Source organism: Oncorhynchus mykiss, chromosome 2 (assembly GCF_057628025.1).
Source record: "Oncorhynchus mykiss isolate SJ-2025 chromosome 2, ASM5762802v1, whole genome shotgun sequence".
Taxonomy (NCBI): domain Eukaryota; kingdom Metazoa; phylum Chordata; class Actinopteri; order Salmoniformes; family Salmonidae; genus Oncorhynchus; species Oncorhynchus mykiss.
The window spans coordinates 97,976,477-98,000,875 of NC_143023.1; the positions used below are offsets into that span (position 1 = coordinate 97,976,477).

At 44.8% G+C, this 24,399-nt stretch overlaps 2 protein-coding genes, 1 non-coding gene and 2 pseudogenes across 7 annotated transcripts in view; 3 read left to right on the forward strand and 2 right to left on the reverse strand.

The window, feature by feature from the left end:
* LOC118943862 (uncharacterized) overlaps positions 1 to 24,399 on the reverse strand; it is a 42,790-nt gene that overhangs the window by 7,411 nt on the left and 10,980 nt on the right. Inside the window, exons 3-4 of one of the 5 annotated variants that reach the window (XR_016490092.1) lie at positions 8,697 to 10,592; positions 4,342 to 8,384 (exon numbers count right to left, since the gene is read on the reverse strand). The exons of 1 other annotated variant lie outside the window; for it this stretch is intronic. Coding sequence is in view for 1 of the 4 variants with exons in the window: in XM_036960208.2 (XP_036816103.1) it covers positions 20,093 to 21,658 (1,566 nt within the window). In the remaining 3 variants the exon portion in view is untranslated. Of the gene's footprint in view, positions 1 to 4,341; positions 8,385 to 8,696; positions 10,593 to 16,047; positions 17,065 to 19,609; positions 21,757 to 23,763; positions 24,239 to 24,399 lie in introns of those variants that run through there. 3 more of the 5 variants (XR_016490088.1, XM_036960208.2, XR_016490091.1) reach the window with 3 other exon arrangements.
* On the forward strand, positions 13 to 4,046 carry LOC110512361 (E3 ubiquitin-protein ligase MID1). The gene is made up of 4 exons (XM_090213464.1): positions 13 to 479; positions 714 to 849; positions 1,069 to 1,164; positions 3,975 to 4,046. The coding sequence occupies exons 1-4, from the start codon at positions 13 to 15 to the stop codon at positions 3,981 to 3,983; spliced, it is 708 nt and encodes a 235-aa protein (XP_090069590.1). The 3' UTR covers positions 3,984 to 4,046.
* LOC118944214 (U2 spliceosomal RNA) lies at positions 10,874 to 10,989 on the forward strand (annotated as a pseudogene).
* LOC118944196 (U2 spliceosomal RNA) lies at positions 12,320 to 12,507 on the reverse strand. Its single transcript, XR_005039512.1, has one exon. It is a non-coding gene; the product is annotated as a U2 spliceosomal RNA (small nuclear RNA).
* Positions 24,027 to 24,240, forward strand: LOC118944206 (U2 spliceosomal RNA; annotated as a pseudogene).

Sequence of the window (24,399 nt, forward strand, 5' to 3'; positions counted from 1 at the left end):
GCAGCAGGTCACATGACCAACACATCGCCAAGAAGAATCACCACCGTTGAGCTGGACCCACCTCCACCCCCTGCAAGAGATCCGTACACACCCGCCAAGAATCCTGCTGAAACGACCATAACAACCCATTTACGTTTAGTCACCCCTACGAAGGAGAAGCCTGTTGAAGCTGAGCGGGAGCCTCTTCCAGAGATCTCCAACAGATCTGGTCCAATCGGCACCTCCACCTCTCCTACCCGTGCTGCCAACAACCTGTCCCCTGGACGTACCAACCTGTCCCCCAGCCTGGCTCGTCAAACCTCTAGGGAGACCTTCCTACCCTGCCACTATTGCCCCAGCCAGGGCTCTCTCCCTGCGGTGAAGACCTGCCTGGTGTGTGGAGCCTCCATGTGCTCCGACCACCTCCGGCCTCACCTGGAGTCCCCTGTCTTCCAGAGCCACACCCTGGTACCCCCTGTGGAGGACACCTCACCCTGGAGGTAAAGTTTCACTCTTATTTTGGGGAGAATCTCAATTGAATTTCCTTTTCTGAGCTGCACAAAGTTAAATTCCTAACAACTTTGGACGGTATTTTCAGTAAAGTCTTGAATTCCTGTAAATACTTTGTGTTTCAACGTTTCATTTAAAGTTGACGATTGTTTTATTTAATTTATTATATGACAAATCATTAAACAACTGGCAGCAAGCTGAAGTATAACTTACATGGTCATCAGGTGCCCGGAACACCAGGAGATGAACCGAATCTACTGCCGTCAGTGTAGTGTGTGTGTCTGTACCGTGTGTACCGTGATCGGGTCGCACCGGGACCACGCTTGCGTCAGCATCAGAGAGGCCGAGAGGGAGCTGAGGGTGAGAAACAGAGGAGTGTTTACCAAACACACATACCAACACACCACAAAAATACCTGATCACATCCCAGCTGTATGAGCCGTAGTATTAATGTTGTCTAAGGATCGTTAGTGGTGAATAAACATATCACACGCGTTATAGTATAAATACGTGTTCCAGAGAGCTAAAGCATGTTTTCTATTGACGGCAGGATGACGGCACTGTGTTTTTGTCTTGCAGGGGAACCTGAAACAGGAGATGAAGAAGATGCAGGGAGCGGAACAGTCTTTAATCAGCAGAGTGACTGAGATGACAGAGAAGAAACAGAGATTCCAGGTAAGAAGGACAGGACCTAAGTTGGACCAGGTATTTTTTTTTTTTAGGTCTGACCTGACGCAAAAGCCTAATAATGTACACACCCTGTATCCCTCTAAATCAAATGTTACAGTTCACCTTACAGTGAAATGCTGAATACAACAGGTGTAGTAGACCTTACAGTGAAATGCTGAATACAACAGGTGTAGGTAGACCTTACAGTGAAATGCTGAATACAACAGGTGTAGTAGATCTTACAGTGTAATGCTGAATACAACAGGTGTAGTAGACCTTACAGTGAAATGCTGAATACAACAGGTGTAGTAGATCTTACAGTGTAATGCTGAATACAACAGGTGTAGTAGACCTTACAGTGTAATGCTGAATACAACAGGTGTAGTAGACCTCACAGTGAAATGCTGAATACAACAGGTGTAGTAGACCTTACAGTGAAATGTTTACAAGTCCTTAACCAACAATGCAGTTTTAAGAAAGTACCTACAAAAAGAGTGAGATAACAATAACAAATAATTAAAGCGCAGCAGTAAATGACAACAGCAGGGCTATATACAGGGTATTACGGTACAGAGCCAATGTGGAGGCTATATACAGTGGTACCGGTACAGAGCCAATGTGGAGGCTATATACAGGGTGTTACGGTACAGAGTCAATGTGGAGGCTATATACAAGGTATTACGGTACAGAGTCAATGTGGAGGTTATATACAGGGTATTACGGTACAGAGTCAATGTGGAGGCTATATACAGGGTATTACGGTACAGAGTCAATGTGGAGGCTATATACAGGGTATTACGGTACAGAGTCAATGTGGAGGCTATATACAGGGTATTACGGTACAGAGTCAATGTGGAGGCTATATACAGGGTATTACGGTACAGAGTCAATGTGGAGGCTATATACAGGGTATTACGGTACAGAGTCAATGTGGAGGCTATATACAGGGTATTACGGTACAGAGTCAATGTGGAGGCTATATACAGGGTATTACGGTACAGAGTCAATGTGGAGGCTATATACAGGGTATTACGGTACAGAGTCAATGTGGAGGCTATATACAGGGTATTACGGTACAGAGTCAATGTGTAGGCTATATACAGGGTATTACGGTACAGAGTCAATGTGGAGGTTATATACAGGGTGTTACGGTACAGAGTCAATGTGGAGACAATATACAAGGTATTACGGTACAGAGCCAATGTGGAGACTATATACAGGGTGTTACGGTACAGAGTCAATGTGAGGGGGCACCAGTGTCGAGATAATTGAGGTAATATATGGGAAGGCTCTTTCAGCATGAATACCCCCGTGCACAAAGCGAGGTCCATGCAGAAATGGTTAGTCGATCAGTGTGTTTAGAACTTGACTGCACAGAGACCTGACCTCAATCCCATCGAAAGCCTTCGGGATGAATGCTGACTGCGTGCCTAATCGCCCAACATCAGTGCCCGACATCACTAATGCTCTTGTGGCTGAATGGAATCAAGTCCCCCTGCAGCAATGTACCAACATCTAGTGGAAAGCCTTCCCAGAAGAGTTGAGGCTGTTATAGCAGCAATGTTCCAACATCTAGTGGAAAGTCTTCCCAGAAGAGTGGAGGCTGTTATAGCAGCAATGTTCCAACATCTAGTGGAAAGTCTTCCCAGAAGAGTGGAGGCTGTTATAGCAGCAATGTTCCGACATCTAGTGGAAAGCCTTCCCAGAAGAGTGGAGGCTGTTATAGCAGCAAAGGGGGGACCAACTGCATATTAAATGCCCATGATTTTAGAATGAGATGTTCGACAAGCAGGTGTCCACATACACTACATTACCAAAAGTATGTTGAATGACAAATATTTAAGGCTGACAGTCTACACATACAGTGCCTTGCGAAAGTATTCGGCTCCCTTGAACTTTGCGACCTTTTGCCACATTTCAGGCTTCAAACATAAAGATATAAAACTGTATTTTTTTTGTGAAGAATCAACAACAAGTGAGACACATGCTCTCTGCGCTTTTAACAGACCTCTGAGACTATCACAGTGCAGGTGCATTTATATGGAGACTTGATTACACACAGGTGGATTGTATTTATCATCATTAGTCATTTAGGTCAACATTGGATCATTCAGAGATCCTCACTGAACTTCTGGAGAGTTTGCTGCACTGAAAGTAAAGGGGCTGAATAATTTTGCAGGCCCAATTTTTCAGTTTTTGATTTGTTAAAAAAGTTTGAAATATCCAATAAATGTCGTTCCACTTCATGATTGTGTCCCACTTGTTGTTGATTCTTACAGTTTTACAGTTTTATATCTTTATGTTTGAAGCCTGAAATGTGGCAAAAGGTCGCAAAGTTCAAGGGGGCCGAATACTTTCGCAAGGCACTGTATTACAGATTCATAGAAAGCTTTACAGAGAATCTGCCATTTATATTGCAAAATGTCTGGTTTAAGCATCAAGAGTTTTAGACATTGTCAACACCAGTTGCCTGTGGAAAGCTTCATATCATTGGTGCTCAAATCATTTTTTTCCTTCTCAAATCAGGTGTCGTCAACAACGTAAAAGGAATTGATGCCATAAGCCCGTCTTCTAAAGATGAGTTCACAGAGTTTGAAAAGTTGTTAAGACAAGAAATCACCTTTTGAGACTTCAATACACTATTCCGGCTTCCTAGAGTCCTTGTTTCGAGACCTCTGTCTCTCATGTAAGTATTGATTTAATAATATACCGTTTGAAAAGTAACCGATGTTATTGGTCATGCATCTCAACGGTCAGTGGGGCTGTTCCTGTATTATATGAAATACTGTTTTAACTGTGCATCTCTTATGTTACAGTGGAGGTAGAGGACTTGAAGAAAGTCAGCAACTCCCACAGTCTTACTAAGTGAAAAACAGAAACAAGAAAAGGTTAGTGGGTTTATTATTATTTTCTTTTTCAAAATGACAAAAAAAAAGTTAAAAAAAAAAAATCTGTGACAAAACTGACATGCTTTATTTACAAATAAACCAAAAGCAAGCTTTTAAAATGGTTACATACAGAGACATTTATCACCAGTATCCATGGTCTACTTAGACCGGTATTCAGTCCGGGTCATGTTCATTAGGCATCAAACGGAAGAAAAGACTGAGGCGTGCCCTAATGGACATGATGATAAAATGAATTACTGTCATAAGACAAAACGAATCCGTCTTTATTTCCAACAGCAGCTGAATAAAGGGAAGAAGAAAAAGAAAGGTCTGGTTGCTGCCGGAGGGATGAAGTCCAAGATGAAGGATGACCTATCGGACTACGGAGAGTTCGATGGAGGTTACGCACAAGACTACGAGGACTTCATGTGACGTGACACCAACCCGATTTCTGCATCTCAAACGACACCCTGTTCCCTATGTAGAACCCTTTATATAGGGGATAGGGTGGCATTTAGTAGGGTTCCACTGTCTGTCCCCATTCCCCCTCCACTCTGCTCCACCCAGCCCCCTCAGAGCATGACCTATGACCTATTCTACTGCCCAGAGCCATCCAATGATAACCACCCTTATGTCGCCTGCCGCCAGCCGCACACAAACTCGATTCTGAAAAGAAGTGTTGAATGGTTTGACGAGGAACGTCTGATTTCAACAGGGTTGTTTCTCCACGTTAGAAATTCCTTCAACGATTCCTCGAAACTGACTGACCAATAAGACTGTGTTCTGGATACCAAAATGTTTCACCTCCCATAATGAGATGCGAAAACCCAGCATCAAACTTGTTTTTTTCCCCAATCCTAGAATGAATTTAATTTGATCTTTTAAAAGAAATGATCTGTCAAACAAAATGTAATTGTTACTGTTTGACGAAGGAAAATACATTTTGTGTTCCGTGCAAATCAGATTATTACTATTTTTCTCAAGTATAAATTAAATATGTTTTTTACTCAAAGGATGGCTATTGGCATTCTGAAATATAATACTACATTGTTATGTAAAGACTATAGTTCTCCAAATGTCAGTTCGGTGCTCTTCACATATTACACATATATATTGTGTATACCAGTTGAGAAAAGCAACATTGAGATGAACATGTTAGATAAATTCAGGACTCGGTTTGCATGGTCACAGTCTACAAATATATTTTTGGGGGGGTGAATTCCTAAATTCCGTGTTTCTAGAATGTTTAAAGATTGATTACTTCTAGTTGTAAGGAGGGTAATATCGCCCTGAACATTCTTCCCCCTACATTATTTACATTTTCTAGGAAAATAATACAAAATGTTACGATAAAGTAATTTAAGGCTAGGAAGTATTGAAGCCACACAAGTCAATGTGTGAACGGAGGCCCATATACTGCTGAAATGAATATGATGTAACCATAGTCTTAACTGTTCGTGTATTTTAATGGAGGAATGATGGCGCTGAAAATAATCTGTTATGTAGCATTTCAATAAATAGCCGTAGGGTCAAGTAGAAAACACGGCGCTGACCATTTCATCCTGGGCCTATGTTCACAAAACGTCTGAGTAGATACGCTGATCTAGAATCAGATGCTCCCCCCCTTCTTATTCATTATGATCAGAAAAAGACTAAACTGATCCTAGAGCAGCACTGCTACACTGAGAAACCCAGTATAATCGCTTCCACTGAGTTGAAGCAACAATCAGTCTAGGTCTCCTTGGCATAACTTTGCACGGCTTGTATCAAGTGAGGTGAGAAACAGACCAAATGTGTTTAGGAAAGAAGGTTGTACTGGGTTATTATCACTTGTTTTTATTTTTCACAGCACATTTTCAGGATTGGTAATGGAAATATAAACAATATTAAAGATTAAAGTTGTCTTATTTTATCCACCTAATTTAATAAAATCACTGTTTTAAAAAAGTAATTTTTTTTATGCATTTTAGAATTTGGATAATTTTGGCAAAACAAATATGAAGTATTTGAATGTTATTTATGGGTTGATCTGCTAATTGTGCCCAGAGCATAACGGGGAAGAGTGGTGAATGAGTTCCTTTAAAACAATGTCAGATCATCGATGTCATATCCACGATCAGATGAAAGAAAACAATAGGCTTGGCAGCACATCCTACTGGAAAAATAGCTATGATAGTTGTCACTGACTGTTGGTACCAATGAGCTATCGTGAGAATGATTGTCGAAAGGTCTCCACTTGAAAACTAAATAGATTCACTGTTGCTATCGAAGTCATTCTGAAGGGTAGATTTAACAGATGCAAATGATCCTGCTTTATCACTATTTAGGCCTGTAAACTGAGTGTACAAAACATTAGGAACACCTTCCTAATATTGAGTTGCACCCCCTTTTGCCCTCAGAACAGACTCAAATAAAGTATATTTGGGTACAAAAATAAAATCCAAATTAAAACAATAGCAGGGCATAACCAGTCATTATTATTCCTGGACTCTACAAGGTGTTGAAAGCGTTCCACAGGGATGCTGGTCCATGTTGACTCTACAAGGTGTTGAAAGCGTTCCACAGGGATGCTGGCCCCATGTTGACTCTACAAGGTGTTGAAGGCGTTCCACAGGGATGCTGGCCCATGTTGACTCCAATGCTTCCCACAGTTGTGTCAAGTTGGCTGGATGTCCTTTGGGTGGTGGACCATTCTTGATTCACAGGGGAGACTGTTGAGCGTGAAAAACCCAGCAACAGTTCTTGACACAAACCGGTGCACCTGGCATCTACTAACATACCCCTGTTCAAAGGCATATTTGTTGTCTTGCCCATTCACCCTCTGAATGAAACAAACCCAATCCATGTCTCCATTGTCTCAAAGCTTTAAAATCCTTCTTTAACCCGGTCTCCTCCCCTTCCTCTTTAACCCGGTCTCCTCCCCTTCATCTACACCGATCAAAGTGGATTTAACAAGAGACATCAATAAGGGGGTTATTAGGGTTAGGGTTAGCTTTCACCTGGATTCACCTGGTCAGTCTGTCATGGAAAGAGCATGGTTTTGTATGTACAGTGGGGCAAAAAAGTATTTAGTCAGCCACCAATTGTGCAAGTTCTCCCACTTAAAAAGATGAGGTCTGTAATTTTCATCATTGGTAGACTTCAACTATGACAGACAAAATTAGAAAAAAAATCCAGAAAATCACATTGTAGGATTTTTAATTATTTATTTGCAAATTATGGTGGAAAATAAGTATTTGGTCACCTACAAACAAGCAAGATTTCTGGCTCTCACAGACCTGTAACTTCTTCTTTAAGAGGCTCCTCTGTCCTCCACTCGTTACCTGTATTAATGGCACCTGTTTGAACTTGTTATCAGTATATAAGACACCTGTCCACAACCTCAAACAGTCACACTCCAAACTCCACTATGGCCAAGACCAAAGAGCTGTCAAAGGACACCAGAAACAAAATTGTAGACCTACACCAGGCTGGGAAGACTGAATCTGCAATAGGTAAGCAGCTTGGTTTGAAGAAATCAACTGTGGGAGCAATTATTAGTATATGGAAGACATACAAGACCACTGATAATCTCCCTCGATCTGGGGCTCCACGCAAAATCTCACCCCGTGGGGTCAAAATGATCAGATGAAACACAAAATATAACTTTTTGGTAAAAACTCAACTCGTAGTGTTTGGAGGACAAAGAATACCATACCTACTGTGAAGCATGGGGGTGGAAACATGCTTTGGGGCTGTTTTTCTGCAAAGGGACCAGGACAACTGATCCGTGTAAAGGAAAGAATGAATGGGGCCATGTATCGTGAGATTTTGAGTGAAAACCTTCCATCAGCAAGGGCATTGAAGATGAAACGTGGCTGGGTCTGTCAGCATGACAATGATCCCAAACACACCGCCCGGACAACGAAGGAGTGGCTTCGTTGCTCACTGAGAAGTGATCTGTGGTCACCACCTGCAGAACCACTCCTTTATTGGGGGTGTCTTGCTAATTGCCTATAATTTCCACCTGTTGTCTATTCCATTTGCACAACAGCATGTGAAATGTATTGTCAATCAGTGTTGCTTCCTAAGTGGACAGTTTGATTTCACAGAAGTATGATTGACTTGGAGTTACATTGTGTTGTTTAAGTGTTCCCTTTATTTTTTGATCAGTGTATAAAAAACAGAAGTATTCAGACCCTTTGCTATGAGACTCGAAATTAAGCTCAAGTGCCTCCTGTTTCCACTGATCATCCAGGTTGTAAGGCAACAAAATAGGAGAAATGCCAAGGGGGTGAATACTTTAGCACGCCACTGTGTACCTGCAACGTGGTACTCTCCTCAGACAGTCTGCTACACCTGCAACGTGGTACTCTCCTCTGAGACAGTCTGCTACACCTGCAACGTGGTACTCTCCTCTGAGACAGTCTGCTACACCTGCAACGTGGTACTCTCCTCTGAGACAGTCTGCTACACCTGCAACGTGGTACTCTCCTCTGAGACAGTCTGCTACACCTGCAACGTGGTACTCTCCTCTGAGACAGTCTGCTACACCTGCAACGTGGTACTCTCCTCTGAGACAGTCTGCTACACCTGCAACGTGGTACTCTCCTCTGAGACAGTCTGCTACACCTGCAACGTGGTACTCTCCTCTGAGACAGTCTGCTACACCTACATAAGAGAACCAGTAGAAAGTGAGAATAAAGCCTGGTCCAACAATGGGCTGGTTGTTCTCTGAACATCCTTCTGTAAAAAAATTGTGAAGAAATAGTTCAAGAAAGATTTTTTTTATTCACAAGCACTGGTACAGTAAAACAATGTCTGTCTTCATTCGGTCAATCCACTGACATCTTGGATGTCTCAGTTACAATCACATGCGTCTGAAACTTCACACGAGATACAACTAAGATGATAAAAATCAAGAGGATGTAGGCTGCTTCTCCATTCAATTAGAATTCTAAAAGGTTATTAGTAAGACAGAGAAAAATCAGATAAAAGCACAGCTTTGCAGGCCACAGCCTGTCTGAAAGCACAGCTTTGCAGGCCACAGCCTGTCTCAAAGCACAGCTTTGCAGGCCACAGCCTGTCTGAAAGCACAGCTTTGCAGGCCACAGCCTGTCTGAAAGCACAGCTTTGCAGGCCACAGCCTGTCTGAAAGCACAATTTTGCAGGCCACAGCCTGTCTGAAAGCACATCATCTATTATCCACTTCTATGTTTGGATGTTCAGGGAATACAAGAGGAATTATACTTAAAAGGTTGATTTAAATTGGTAGGTAAGTGATTGGGTATTGTTGGGCTCCCGAGTAGCGCAGCGGTCTAAGGCTAGAGGCGACACTCCAAACCCTGGTTTGATTCCAGGCTGTATCACAACCGGCCGTGATTAGGAGTCCCATACTGCGGCGCACAATTGGCCCAGTGTCGTCCGGGTTTTGCCCGGTCGGTAGGCTGTCATTGTAAATAAGAATTAGTTCTTAACTGACTTGCCTAGTTAAATAAATGAGTTGAGAGGAGGAAACAAAAGAAGAGGATGAAGAGGTTGGACGAAGATGAGGAAGAGGAGGTGTGGTGAGCTTTAGTGGTAATACTGGAGAAAGGCCTGATGAGGTTATTCTAGTCCTATACCTCCATCGTGAGTTAGGAGGAGGAAGAGGAGGAGGTGTGGTGAGCTTTAGTGTTAATACTGGAGAAAGGCCTGTCCCAGTCTCCTCTCTATATGTACCACTAATGTAAATGTAAATATCAAAACAGATACCAAACATTAAGAAACTATAAGGAAGAGAAGAGTAACTGCAATGAAATAAACCAGAGACCTGTGGAAAGAAGCCCCCTGATCTCCTCGTGTCTGCCAGCAGGGGAGGACACCACGCCTCAGCTCAGGACACCACGCCTCAGCTCAGGACACCACGCCTCAGCTCAGGACACCACGCCTCAGCTCAGGAGACCACGCCTCAGCTCAGGAGACCACGCCTCAGCTCAGGAGACCACGCCTCAGCTCAGGAGACCACGCCTCAGCTCAGGACACCACGCCTCAGCTCAGGACACCACGCCTCAGCTCAGGACACCACGCCTCAGCTCAGGACACCACGCCTCAGTTCAGGACACCACGCCTCAGCTCAGGACACAACGCCTCAGCTCAGGACACAACGCCTCAGCTCAGGACACAACGCCTCAGCTCAGGACACAACACCTCAGCTCAGGACACAACACCTCAGCTCAGGACACAACACCTCAGCTCCTGCTGTAACGGGTGGACCGAAGGCCGATTCCACCAAGCTCTGGCTCACCCTCACGTGTCTGAAGGACGCACTGTGGTCCTAACTTGTTGGTAGGGAAACGCATGGAGACCACCCATCAGACAGTGGCCTTGATAGCTACGGAAGCCCTGAGGTGGTATGGACAAAATAGAGCCTCAAACCCAGACAAAGTATCACCCACAACATCTAAGGTCCCGGCCTGACAGTGCTGCAGCGCCTAGGGGAGGGATCTCTTCTGGGCCCTGAAGGATGGGGCGGAGTTGATTCGGAAGAGCAGGAGGAGGCAAGTTTGATAAGGACTCACCTCGTTCCTGCACAAAGGAGAGAAGACCTCTTTTTTAATAAAGGGACTTTTAAACCGTTTACATGTCTTTAAAAAGGTATACTCTTGTTTGAATTATAATGTGCACATTTGAAATGGCTTTTACAGATTGGATATGTTTAAAAGTACTTCTTTCTTAGGGTGTTTTAATAACATGTACTTTTAACATATAATGTTTCAATGCAGTTTTTTATGCATATTATCTCGTTTTAAAGCGTACAAATGATTATGTTAAAAGTATGAGCTATTTTAAGAAACCCTGCGACAATAACCATTTTTCCAAAATAAAATAAATCTGTTCTTATCAGTTTAATATCTGATATGTCCTCTATCTGGGGACAATATATGAAATGGATTTTTCCACGGTCTAGTAGGTTATACATAACTGTGCCATTATTCAGAATTCTGATTGTGTGCCGTCATGATTCGCTTGTATGACATTTGGAGCCCCAAGCTACAGGCTTCTGTAGGGCTAAACCTGCCGAGCTGAAAACATGCGATTTAGAAGGGTTCGATTATACGCCCAGGCTTTTATTTTACAATTAGTATCAGCAACGATCTGGAGCCGTCTGTCAGTAATACCCACATACATTTATTTTAGCGATCATTTTGGACATGTAGCCTATTGTAATCATTATGGAACTTATGTAGCAGGTTAAACCTGGAGCCTGGCGCACGGTTCGCGACGACTGGACTGTTGTCATACAGTTCCACGATTAGTGAGAATGAAAGTAGATTTGTAGGATTATAGTTCAACCACTATTGGACACTTTTTCTCCACATACCAATATTTCATGGATGGAACTTGAATTATGACAACTTTCAGTATGAAACAAAGCAGTGCATGTTTTATTCATCGATACAGTATTTCGTGAGTAGATAGATGCTCTCCAACCCAATAGGCCTATTGGTATTTTATGTGCATGATATGAAGTTTGCTGTAGTGACTGACTAAGCCTAATTTTAAAAGTGTGCCTCAAAAGTGCCATGTTTGCTAAAGTGTATTATGCGAAGCACACATTTAGTTAGGCAGCCAGGACCGTAGGACGCATTGTCGGTCTAGCTCTCACTGCAGTCCAGTGCCATGGACATCTTTGAAGTTTGGCCTCTAGTAATTTAGGAGGGCAACTTTATAAAGGCCTCCCTACAATGACCTTATCATGCAAGGCTCTACAGACAGATTTAAAAAAATATATAGACTATTTTTATTTCATACATTATTTGTGTTGATGATGTACTATGTAATGAAGTCGAGTGGTTCAACATTAAAATGCATTTTGATTGAACACATAGCTTGAACAAGGCGACGGTCGGTGGAAGTCTGGCGCCACCAAGTGGACAATTATTTTACCTGAGATATTTTTTAAATATCAAATGTTATGTCAATATTGTTATCTGCAAATGGTTTCCCACACCCCTATTTGATAGATTTTTATTCCAGTTTAGCAGTAAATCTGGTTTTAACTCAATAAGGATTTGTCTCGTTTCGTTGGTGCAAGTAAGAACAGGTGTTTTCTGGAAGTTTTGTTGCATTTCCTTTGAAAACAGCTCATCTGTATTTTTGTACATCATTTTATACACATACAAACGGCATAAAAGCGTCAGGGCCGAGTGGCTTCACCACTTTCTAGGCATCATTGACAGACTTGCTCAAACGTAATGATTCTAATAAAACTAACATCCGGTTAACTTCGTCCAATTTATATTTACAACGGAAGGGGGTGCACCGTTCCTGGAGGTACTGCAATACCAGGTCGATGCGTGGAGTGGACGGAGCAAGCCCCTATTCCATCTCCCTATTCCAAAAATCAATTTAATATATGGTCCCCAGATAGGGGACGTATCAGATATTAAACTGATAAGAACAGATTTTTTTTTTTTTTTTTTTTTTTTGGAAAAGTTTTATTGATACATTTCCTTTAAAAACAGCTCATACATTTTTTACATCATTGATACACATAAAAACGGCAACAAAGCATAAAACACAGCATTTGAAAGTTACATTTAAATTTGTTAAAAAGTACATGTTGTTAAAACCAATGAAAACAACCATGGATAAAAGTACTTTCCTTGTAAAAACATCAAATCTGTAAAAGCCATTTAAAATGTGTACTAATGATCTAACAAAGGTAAAACATTTTTAAGACATGAAAAACCATGTTAAAAAGTCACTTTGTTAAAAGGCTGTCTTCAGTCCCTTGTACAGGAGGGGGGTGAGTCTTTATCAAGCTCACCTCATCCTGCTCTTCTGAATAGATCATCGTCCCGTCCTTCGGGGCCCAGAGGAGATCCCTCCCCTAGGCGCATCGCCCTAGGCGCCGCAGCGCTGTCAGGCCGTGGCCGCCGGGACCTAGGGTGTTGTGGGGGACCCTTCGCCTGGGGTCGAGGCCCCCTTCCTTCCGTACCACCCCAGGGCTTCCGTGGCTACCATGGCCACTGCCTGGGGGGTGGTCTCTACGTTTTTCGCTACCAGCAGGTTACGGGAGGACCACAGTGCTTCCTTCAGGCACGTGAGGGTGGGCCAGAGCTTGGTGAAGGCCTTCGATGGAATGGGCCTTCGGCCCACCCCATACAGCACGAGCTGAGGTGTTAGGTCCTCCCCTGCTGGCAGACACGAGGTGATCAGGGGGCCTGCTTCCTTCCACAGGTCCCTGGCGGCTCTGCACTCCCAGAGCATGTGCCTCACCGACTCTTCTTGGCCGCAGCCTGGTCGGGGGCACGCGGATGTCCTCGCCATGCCCCGTGAGTGCATAACGGCCCTGACCGGGAGGATCTCGTGGGCGACCATCCAGGACAGGTCCCGATGCCGATTCAGGAGAGCAGGATGGGCCACGTTGCGCCAAACCGTTGTGGGCTCACCTATAGCGAGCCCGCGCACTGGACACACTGGTTCCCGATCCTGCACAAGAGAGAGAAGAGAGCGGTGTTTTGTTAAAACCGTGACTGTTTCTTTTTCCAGTTTAAAATGTCTTAAAAACTTCTGGAGCTGGACGTAGTGCGGGGGTAGCAGGAAAGAGACTGGGGCTCGCAGGTCGACTGGGATCAGCCTCAGAGTCCTGAGGTAAGATCCCAGCCAGAACCGTGTGAGGGCCTGGGTCTTGTTGTTGACCGGGGAGGTGGCAAGAGTCAGATGTAACGCTGTGTAGCGGCTGCCCAGGAACAAGTAGAGGTCAGGCAAGCCTTTCCCCCCCTTGGACCTGGGCCTCTTGACCACCTCCCTCCTCAGCCTCTCCCACTTGCATCCCCACAGGAAGTAAAACAGCGTCCGCTCCAGGTCTAAAATGCTCCTTCGAGGGGGGATAAAAACAGAACTGATTAATAAAAGCACAGGTAAAATCACAGCTTTAATGATTAAAACCTTGCCCTCAAAAGTCAGCTGTCGTAGTCCCCAAAAACCCAGTCTCTGTCTTACCGTCCCCAGGATTCCGCTCCAGTTACCGCTCCCTCCTCCCCCCCGGTCAAACTTTACCCCCAGTACCCTTATGTCCGTCAGTTTAACTGTCAGAGGTAGTCTGGTCAAGTCTGGGTCTGCCCACGGTCCGAAGAATTGGGCCTCTGTCTTGTCTCTGTTCAGTCTCGCCCCAGAGGCTCGTCCGTACCAGTCAGTCCTGTCCAGAGTCCTGTCGACGGATAAAAGGTCGGTACATAAAATGTTGACGTCGTCCATGTAAAAGACGCACTTGGCGGTCATCCCCCCACTCCCCGGGATACCCACCCCACTGATCCCTTGGTCCCTTCTCAAGACCTGTGCCAGTGGTTCAATACAGGCCACGAACAGAAGGGGAGATAACGGACAGCCCTGACGGACGCCGCAGTGTACTCCCACTGCTTTTGACAGATGCCCATTTACAAGGATTTTGCTGGTGATGTCCCCGTACAGCAGTCCCACCCAAGCTAAGAACCTGTCCGGGAAACCCATTTTTTGCAGTACCTTAAAGAGGTACTGGTGCGAGACCCGATCAAAGGCTTTTTCAAAATCTAAATTTAGGACTACAAGCCGCATGTTTCTGTCTCTCGCATAACAGATGGCATCTCGGATCAGTATCAGGCTGTCCGTGATCTTCCTTCCGGGCACGGCACAGGTTTGGTCCGGGTGGATCACCTCCCCTAAAACAGAAGACATTCTGAGTGTTAAAACCTTGGTAAAAAGTTTACAATCAAAGTTTAAAAGGGTAATCGGTCTCCAGTTTTTCAGGTCCGTCCTGTCGTTTTTCTTATGTAAAAGAGTCACGATCCCCACTCTAAAACTGTCGGGTAGTCTGTCGAGGTGTTCGAAGTCAGTAAAAACAGTCAGAAGTTCGTCGGCTAAAACATCCCAAAAGGTCAGATAAAACTCCAAAGGGAGGCCGTCCTCCCCCGGTGATTTACCCCTCTTAAAACGTTTCAGTCCTTGGTCGATTTCTGTCCTCGTCAGGTCTTTTTTCAGGTCGTCTGTATTGGGTAAGGTCTTGTCGATGTATGTTAAAAGGTCCCCCATTGTTCCCTCGCACACATCTTTTACCCCAAACAGTTCCCCATAAAAGTCCTCGACCACTTCCTTTATTCCCTCTGTGTCTGTTTTTAAAACCCCGTCCTTGTTTCTCAATCCTGTCATAATCCTACCCTTACTAATTATTTTCTTAAAAAAGTACCTAGTGCACTTCTCCCCCTCTTCTAATTCCCTTTCCTTGCTTCTTAAAATAACCCCCTTGCTTCTCTGTTCTGCTAAAAGTGCCATTTCCTTCTTTACTTCTTTAATTTCTTGGTTAAAATCAAGGCCCTGTTGGCATAGGTTAAAATACCTTTCCAGTCGCTTTTGCAGTCCCACCATGCGTCTATCTTTTTCTCTGCTTTTTTCCTTTCCTATCTCTCTAAAGAAGGTCCTTGTCCTTTCCTTCACCATTTCCCACCACTGTGCTCGCGTGTCAAAGAAGTCCTGTAGCGTCTGCCACTGGCTGAACTGCTCTCTGTACTGACTAACTACTCTATCATCTTCTAGAAGGGAGCAGTTCAGTTTCCAGGGCCCTCTTCCCACAGTCACACCCGAAGATAGTGAAAGGGTGCACGTCAGCATTACGTGGTCTGAGAAGAAAGCAGGGGTTATTCTAGCATCAGTTGGGGGACAGTCCCGGGTAAACAGATAATCAATGCGAGAGGCTCTGGTGCCATCACCACTGGTCCAGGTGAAGCCCTCCTCTCTTGGATGCAGGGTTTTAAAACAGTCAGTCAGTTTAAAATCCCTGCACAGCACTTGCAATAAAACACTTGACCTGTCTACCTTAAAATCCCCTCCTGCCCCTCTCCTGTCTGCTCTGCTTAAAACACAATTAAAATCCCCACCCACCACTAGAGGATCCCTCCCTAGCATGTGGGACTGCAGGTCCTCTAAAAGTGCACACCGGTCATGTTTATCGTTAAAACCATACACGTTTAGCACGTTAAAATCCCTCACTGATAAGAACAGATTTTTTCTTTTGGAAAAGTTTTATTGACACATTTCCTTTAAAAACAGCTCATACATTTTTTACATCATTGATACACATAAAAACGGCAGCAAAGCATAAAACACAGCATTTGAAAGTTACATTTAAATTTGTTAAAAAGTACATGTTGTTAAAACCAATGAAAACAACCATGGATAAAAGTACTTTCCTTGTAAAAACATCAAATCTGTAAAGCCATTTAAAATGTGTACTAATGATCTAACAAAGGTAAAACATTTTTAAGACATGAAAAACCATGTTAAAAAGTCACTTTGTTAAAAGGCTGTCTTCAGTCCCTTGTACAGGAGGGGGGGTGAGTCTTTATCAAGCTCACCTCATCCTGCTCTTCTGAATAGATCATCGTCCCGTCCTTCGGGGCCCAGAGGAGATCCCTCCCCTAGGCGCATCGCCCTAGGCGCCGCAGCGCTGTCAGGCCGTGGCCGCCGGGACCTAGGGTGTTGTGGGGGACCCTTCGCCTGGGGTCGAGGCCCCCTTCCTTCCGTACCACCCCAGGGCTTCCGTGGCTACCATGGCCACTGCCTGGGGGGTGGTCTCTACGTTTTTCGCTACCAGCAGGTTACGGGAGGACCACAGTGCTTCCTTCAGGCACGTGAGGGTGGGCCAGAGCTTGGTGAAGGCCTTCGATGGAATGGGCCTTCGGCCCACCCCATACAGCACGAGCTGAGGTGTTAGGTCCTCCCCTGCTGGCAGACACGAGGTGATCAGGGGGCCTGCTTCCTTCCACAGGTCCCTGGCGGCTCTGCACTCCCAGAGCATGTGCCTCACCGACTCTTCTTGGCCGCAGCCTGGTCGGGGGCACGCGGATGTCCTCGCCATGCCCCGTGAGTGCATAACGGCCCTGACCGGGAGGATCTCGTGGGCGACCATCCAGGACAGGTCCCGATGCCGATTCAGGAGAGCAGGATGGGCCACGTTGCGCCAAACCGTTGTGGGCTCACCTATAGCGAGCCCGCGCACTGGACACACTGGTTCCCGATCCTGCACAAGAGAGAGAAGAGAGCGGTGTTTTGTTAAAACCGTGACTGTTTCTTTTTCCAGTTTAAAATGTCTTAAAAACTTCTGGAGCTGGGCGTAGTGCGGGGGTAGCAGGAAAGAGACTGGGGCTCGCAGGTCGACTGGGATCAGCCTCAGAGTCCTGAGGTAAGATCCCAGCCAGAACCGTGCGAGGGCCTGGGTCTTGTTGTTGACCGGGGAGGTGGCAAGAGTCAGATGTAACGCTGTGTAGCGGCTGCCCAGGAACAAGTAGAGGTCAGGCAAGCCTTTCCCCCCCTTGGACCTGGGCCTCTTGACCACCTCCCTCCTCAGCCTCTCCCACTTGCCTCCCCACAGGAAGTAAAACAGCGTCCGCTCCAGGTCTAAAATGCTCCTTCGAGGGGGGATAAAAACAGAACTGATTAATAAAAGCACAGGTAAAATCACAGCTTTAATGATTAAAACCTTGCCCTCAAAAGTCAGCTGTCGTAGTCCCCAAAAACCCAGTCTCTGTCTTACCGTCCCCAGGATTCCGCTCCAGTTACCGCTTCCTCCTCCCCCCCGGTCAAACTTTACCCCCAGTACCCTTATGTCCGTCAGTTTAACTGTCAGAGGTAGTCTGGTCAAGTCTGGGTCTGCCCACGGTCCGAAGAATTGGGCCTCTGTCTTGTCTCTGTTCAGTCTCGCCCCAGAGGCTCGTCCGTACCAGTCAGTCCTGTCCAGAGTCCTGTCGACGGATAAAAGGTCGGTACATAAAATGTTGACGTCGTCCATGTAAAAGACGCACTTGGCGGTCATCCCCCCACTCCCCGGGATACCCACCCCACTGATCCCTTGGTCCCTTCTCAAGACCTGTGCCAGTGGTTCAATACAGGCCACGAACAGAAGGGGAGATAACGGACAGCCCTGACGGACGCCGCAGTGTACTCCCACTGCTTTTGACAGATGCCCATTTACAAGGATTTTGCTGGTGATGTCCCCGTACAGCAGTCCCACCCAAGCTAAGAACCTGTCCGGGAAACCCATTTTTTGCAGTACCTTAAAGAGGTACTGGTGCGAGACCCGATCAAAGGCTTTTTCAAAATCTAAATTTAGGACTACAAGCCGCATGTTTCTGTCTCTCGCATAACAGATGGCATCTCGGATCAGTATCAGGCTGTCCGTGATCTTCCTTCCGGGCACGGCACAGGTTTGGTCCGGGTGGATCACCTCCCCTAAAACAGAAGACATTCTGAGTGTTAAAACCTTGGTAAAAAGTTTACAATCAAAGTTTAAAAGGGTAATCGGTCTCCAGTTTTTCAGGTCCGTCCTGTCGTTTTTCTTATGTAAAAGAGTCACGATCCCCACTCTAAAACTGTCGGGTAGTCTGTCGAGGTGTTCGAAATCAGTAAAAACAGTCAGAAGTTCGTCGGCTAAAACATCCCAAAAGGTCAGATAAAACTCCAAAGGGAGGCCGTCCTCCCCCGGTGATTTACCTCTCTTAAAACGTTTCAGTCCTTGGTCGATTTCTGTCCTCGTCAGGTCTTTTTTCAGGTCGTCTGTATTGGGTAAGGTCTTGTCGATGTATGTTAAAAGGTCCCCCATTGTTCCCTCGCACACATCTTTTACCCCAAACAGTTCCCCATAAAAGTCCTCGACCACTTCCTTTATTCCCTCTGTGTCTGTTTTTAAAACCCCGTCCTTGTTTCTCAATCCTGTCATAATCCTACCCTTACTAATTATTTTCTTAAAAAAGTACCTAGTGCACTTCTCCCCCTCTTCTAATTCCCTTTCCTTGCTTCTTAAAATAACCCCCTTGCTTCTCTGTTCTGCTAAAAGTGCCATTTCCTTCTTTACTTCTTTAATTTCTTGGTTAAAATCAAGGCCCTGTTGGCATAGGTTAAAATACCTTTCCAGTCGCTTTTGCAGTCCCACCATGCGTCTATCTTTTTCTCTGCTTTTTTCCTTTCCTATCTCTCTAAAGAAGGTCCTTGTCCTTTCCTTCACCATTTCCCACCACTGTGCTCGCGTGTCAAAGAAGTCCTGTAGCGTCTGCCACTGGCTGAACTGCTCTCTGTACTGACTAACTACTCTATCATCTTCTAGAAGGGAGCAGTTCAGTTTCCAGGGCCCTCTTCCCACAGTCACACCCGAAGATAGTGAAAGGGTGCACGTCAGCATTACGTGGTCTGAGAAGAAAGCAGGGGTTATTCTAGCATCAGTTGGGGGACAGTCCCGGGTAAACAGATAATCAATGCGAGAGGCTCTGGTGCCATCACCACTGGTCCAGGTGAAGCCCTCCTCTCTTGGATGCAGGGTTTTAAAACAGTCAGTCAGTTTAAAATCCCTGCACAGCACTTGCAATAAAACACTTGACCTGTCTACCTTAAAATCCCCTCCTGCCCCTCTCCTGTCTGCTCTGCTTAAAACACAATTAAAATCCCCACCCACCACTAGAGGATCCCTCCCTAGCATGTGGGACTGCAGGTCCTCTAAAAGTGCACACCGGTCATGTTTATCGTTAAAACCATACACGTTTAGCACGTTAAAATCCCTCACTGATAAGAACAGATTTTTTTTTTTTTGGAAAAATAATTTTTATTTTCATTTCACATTCAAATACAAATTCAGTGCATAACGTTGTACATAACATGGATACTTACAAACAGTATCAACAAGTACCGTAACAATATAAGAATATCAAAACTCCTAAAAAAAAGTGCTGTTCTGCAGAACCTGAGCAGTATTATTGGCCTATATTCAAGATTAACATGCCTCCAACAATCTCCAAAAACAATACAAACAATTCTATATATAAAAATATATACATATATATACATATGCCAAAATGCACTCTGGATAAAACTGTGTATATCAAATATCTACAAAGGCTTAGTTTACATTTCAATTGTACCTATGTAATACAACTATATATCGGTTATAAACACATTTACAATGACGGGTAAATCCCTTTCCATCTCTGTTTTACTGATGCAATGCCCCCCTTATCTATTTCAAATTGTATTATTTTCTTTTTTGACATTATTTTCCAAACTCACTTTAAGTACTTTAACTCATTTGGCGGCCTGTTTGGGAAACGATGGTCTCCAGTCGGAGGACTGTCCACCAAGATAGGGGTCGGGAAAACACTGTCCTCCTCCTCATGCTCCCCCTCCATCTGCGTGGGTGCTGGAACCCCACTGGGTGCCAGACCGCTGCTCTCGATGGAGCCCGCGCCTGACAGGGATAGCAGAGTCTCCTCTGCGCTGCCCAGGTTTCCCTCGCTTTTCTCCTCAGACTTCCCGCTTTCGAAACAACTGAAGCGATTCCCACCCAAAGCAGACTTCTCCGTCACCTCCATGTGGATGAGTGGGGAAACAGGGCTCATCTGCTTCCTTTTCACCGCGCACTTTCTCCTCTCTCTCACCGTTGTCCAGCTCTCGGTTGCCTCGGGCGCGGTGGGCTTTCCCTTCTCCTCCTCCACTTGCTTATTCCAACTTCTGTCCTCTTCTCCTCTCTCCTCGTGAGATGATGATGGCGTCTCACTCCCGCTCTCCTCTGACTCTCGCAGTTCTCTCTCCATCACTATCTCATCCACAACCTCCTCAATGGCGCGTAGTTCCATGCCTTCTCCCTCATCTGGTCTTTTCCCGCCTTCCGCTCTTTTCCCGCTCACCGCTCTGGCGTAAGAGGGGACTGCCTTCGGGCAGTGACGGAACAGGTGGTCCTCTGAGTTACACAGACTGCAGCGCTTTGGCACGGTGCAATCCCTCATTGTGTGTCCAATAATTCCACAGTTTCTGCACCTTGTCTGTGTGCAGGCATCCGCGAGGTGCCCGTACGTGCTACACTTCCTGCAGAAACGAGGCTGCCCAGCATACATGAGGTAGCCCCTATCAGCACCGATGGAAAACGAAGCAGGAGGATGGCGGTATCCATCATGGCCGCTCTCGTCTTCCTTTAGCAGCACACGAAACTGCCTCTTCCCTGTCCAGATGCCTAGGGCGTCCTTAATGTCTCTCACTCCTGGCAAGATGGTCACATACCGGCTGAGATAGCACACTAACGTTTCTTCAGTGACCCAGGGGTTGAACATATGCACCGTTAGCACCCTCATATTGTGCCTGCACATGGACTCAACTTTAAAATCCACGAGGGAGGGTGCTGTCGCGTTCGCACGAAAGAGCCCCTTTACTTCCTCCAGCCGGGTGATGGTGTAGAACGACACATCGTAGAACTTCTCGGGTGTGTTCTGTTGCAGGCAGTGCACATCGTCTGCTGTCAGGCGTAGAGGTCCAAACAGCACTTCCTTTCCAAAACGAACTCTCTCCATCAAATTTTCCTTTCCTGTCCAATTAAAACGAAGCGTATTCTTTAGTCCAGCAGCCGCTGACTGTGACGTGGCCGATGACGACATCGCACCACTGAGGATCCCGCGAGAAAATGCAGTCGATCCTGCTCTTGATCTTAGCCAAAAGGCCGAGAAGCGATACCGCAATGCTTTCGGGAGGAAGGTGCCGTTCTCAGACACGTTAAATCCGGTAAAGGTTACACCTAAATGAGCGCTGTACACTTTACAACAAATATCAAAGATGATGCTATTTAAATAAAATGGTGGCATAGACTGGGAGTTGATCAACGTCGGGAAAAGACACTTTTCACTGTTACAATGTAACACATTGGTAGGTTCCAAAATGACGTGGACATCCGCCCTCCAATCTGAAACGAGACAAATCCTTATTGAGTTCAAACCAGTTTTACAGCTAAATTGGAATAATAATCTAGCAAATAGGGGTTGGAGAAATAATTAATATTGACATAACATGTTATCTTTTATATAATATCTCAGGAAGCGTCGATGCCACAAGGGAACTAAAATAATTGTCCACTTGGTGGCGCCAGACTTCCACCGACCGTCGCCTCTCCTATGTGGTCAATCAAAACGCATTTGAATGTTGAACCACTTTAAAAATATATTTAACTAGGCAAGTCAATTCAGAACAAATTCTTATTTTCAATGACGGCCTAGGAACAGTGGATTAACTGCCTTGTTCAGGGGGCAGAACAATAGATTTGTACCTTGTCAGCTCAGGGATTTGATCCAGCAACCTCTCAGTTACTGGCCCAATGCTCTTACTAGGCTATTTGCCTCCCCAGTTGACTTCAATACATACACCATCAACGCAAAAATAGCCTGTGTATTTTTAAATCTGTCTGTAGAGCCTTGCATGATAAGGTCATTGTAGGGAGGCCTTTATAAAGTTGCCCTCCTAAATTACTAGAGGCCAAACTTCAAAGATGTCCATGGCACTGGACTGCAGTGAGAGCTAGACCGACAATGCGTCCTACGGAGTGGTCCCGGCCTATGGTCCTGGCTGCCTAACTAAATGTGTGCTCAGCATAATACACTTTTGTAAACATGGCTCTGTTGAGGCATACTTTTACAATTAAGCTTAGTCGGTCACTACAGCAAACTTCATATCATGCACTTAAATTGCCATTACGCAGAAAATACTTTATATTGATGAATAAAAACTACACTGGTTTGATTCATCCTGAAAGTTAGGTTTAGGCTACTACATGATACTGTCCTTGTACCCATCATGAGGTTGCTACAACCTAGCCTATGAATGAAAGTTTACAATGTAGGTGAACACAGGTTGAGAGACTTTTGAGTAATCAAGATGACAGACATTATTGACACATTCAATACCGCCTTGTTCAATCTTGCCTTCATCTAGCTGATCTAGAGTGTAATCATTAGTCCAACATTTGCAAATGAGAGTTTCCATTGGACAAATTCAGGTATGTTTATCCCCGTTTGGTTCCGTTTGCTTTCGCTTTAAGAAACGTTTTTCAACAGAATCAACGGAATGAATACACACCCCTGATCACACGCAAACACAGATAATTTTCAAAACAGCACGATCCCTTTGATCGTGGGATAATTCCTTCTGGCACCTACGTGCTCTCCTCCTCTCACCTTTAACCTTCACTTGTGGACTTCAGTGCACAACACATAAGCTGTCTGTGACCAGGCGAAAAAATACCTTACCAAGCCAAACCTTCATATCATAACCACTAACTGCTACACACAGCCTACAATAGAGTACCACAGTATGAGTCATAATACCCATAACACCTAGCGGTCAAACAGGGAAATGGTTCCAAGTATTTTGGCAGAAATTCTCCCCCCACTTCTAATTTACTTCATTTTGTGGCTAGAGTCAAATACTTTCTGTGGCACATATCTGAGTCAAATACTTTCTATACTACAAACGTCACGTCAGAATAGGCAACCCGAAAGGAATAATTGATGTATGTGTGTTACATTAAACATAGATGAGGGAGTAAAATGTTGGCAAGCAATAAACATTTCAGAAACCCCAACTACTAGTCGAATAAGATGATGAATTTTGATGATGAATTTTGGCAAAGAGAAGAAAACTGCAGAGATACAGTGAGGCAAAAAAGTATTTAGTCAGCCACCAATTGTGCAAGTTCTCCCACTTATTTTCCACCATAATTTGCAAATAAATTCATTAAAAAATCCTACAATGTGATTTTCTGGATTTTTTCTCTCTCATTTTGTCTGTCATAGTTGAAGTGTACCTGTGATGAAAATTACAGGCCTCTCTCATCTTTTTAAGTGGGAGAACTTGCACAATTGGTGGCGGACAAAATACTTTTTTGCCCCACTGTATATTGACTATGATAGCTGATATGAATGGTGAGTTGATCATCACATCAACGTTTATTCGTCACATGCACAGGATACAGGGTGTAAACGGTACAGTGAAGTGTTTACGTGCATCATATAAACATTACAATACAATACACCCGGTCTCAGAAGCTAAGCAAGGTCAGGCCTGGTTAGTCCTTGGATGGGAGACTGCCTGGGAATACCAGGTGCTGTCAGCATTTTTGTCCCTCATGGTACTGTACTCTTGTACTATTTAAATCCGGAAACAACCTATTACAGTTTCTCAATCGTCTACAAGCATTTTTCTTGGAACAAGGTTGTCAAGTTTTTAGAACAGAGTCCATAAGACACAGAGCTGTTGCAAAACAGTAAATGGATTTTCAAAATGTAGACCATATATTAAAGGGATTTTTGGAATAGGGAGATGGAATAGGGGCTTGCTCCGTCCACTCCACGCATCGACCTGGTATTGCAGTACCTCCAGGAAAGGTGCACCCCCTGCCGTTGTAAAGGAAAAGTAGACCAAGTTAACCGGGTGGTTCTTTTATTAGAATCATGATGGATATTACATTTGAGGTAGTTAACTAGTGACTCCCCATCCCACAAGAGGGAGAGTAATTATCGACTGACACTAATTAGCATAACGCAACGGACATACA

What these genes read in the sequence shown, in the direction of transcription:
- LOC110512361 (XM_090213464.1), top strand. Translation starts at nt 13, where the DNA reads ATGACCAACACATCGCCAAGAAGAATCACCACCGTTGAGCTGGACCCA. An exon ending in GAGGACACCTCACCCTGGAG is followed by an intron (nt 480 to 713) that starts GTAAAGTTTCAC and finishes CATGGTCATCAG; the next exon opens with GTGCCCGGAACACCAGGAGA. An exon ending in AGGCCGAGAGGGAGCTGAGG is followed by an intron (nt 850 to 1,068) that starts GTGAGAAACAGA and finishes TTTGTCTTGCAG; the next exon opens with GGGAACCTGAAACAGGAGAT.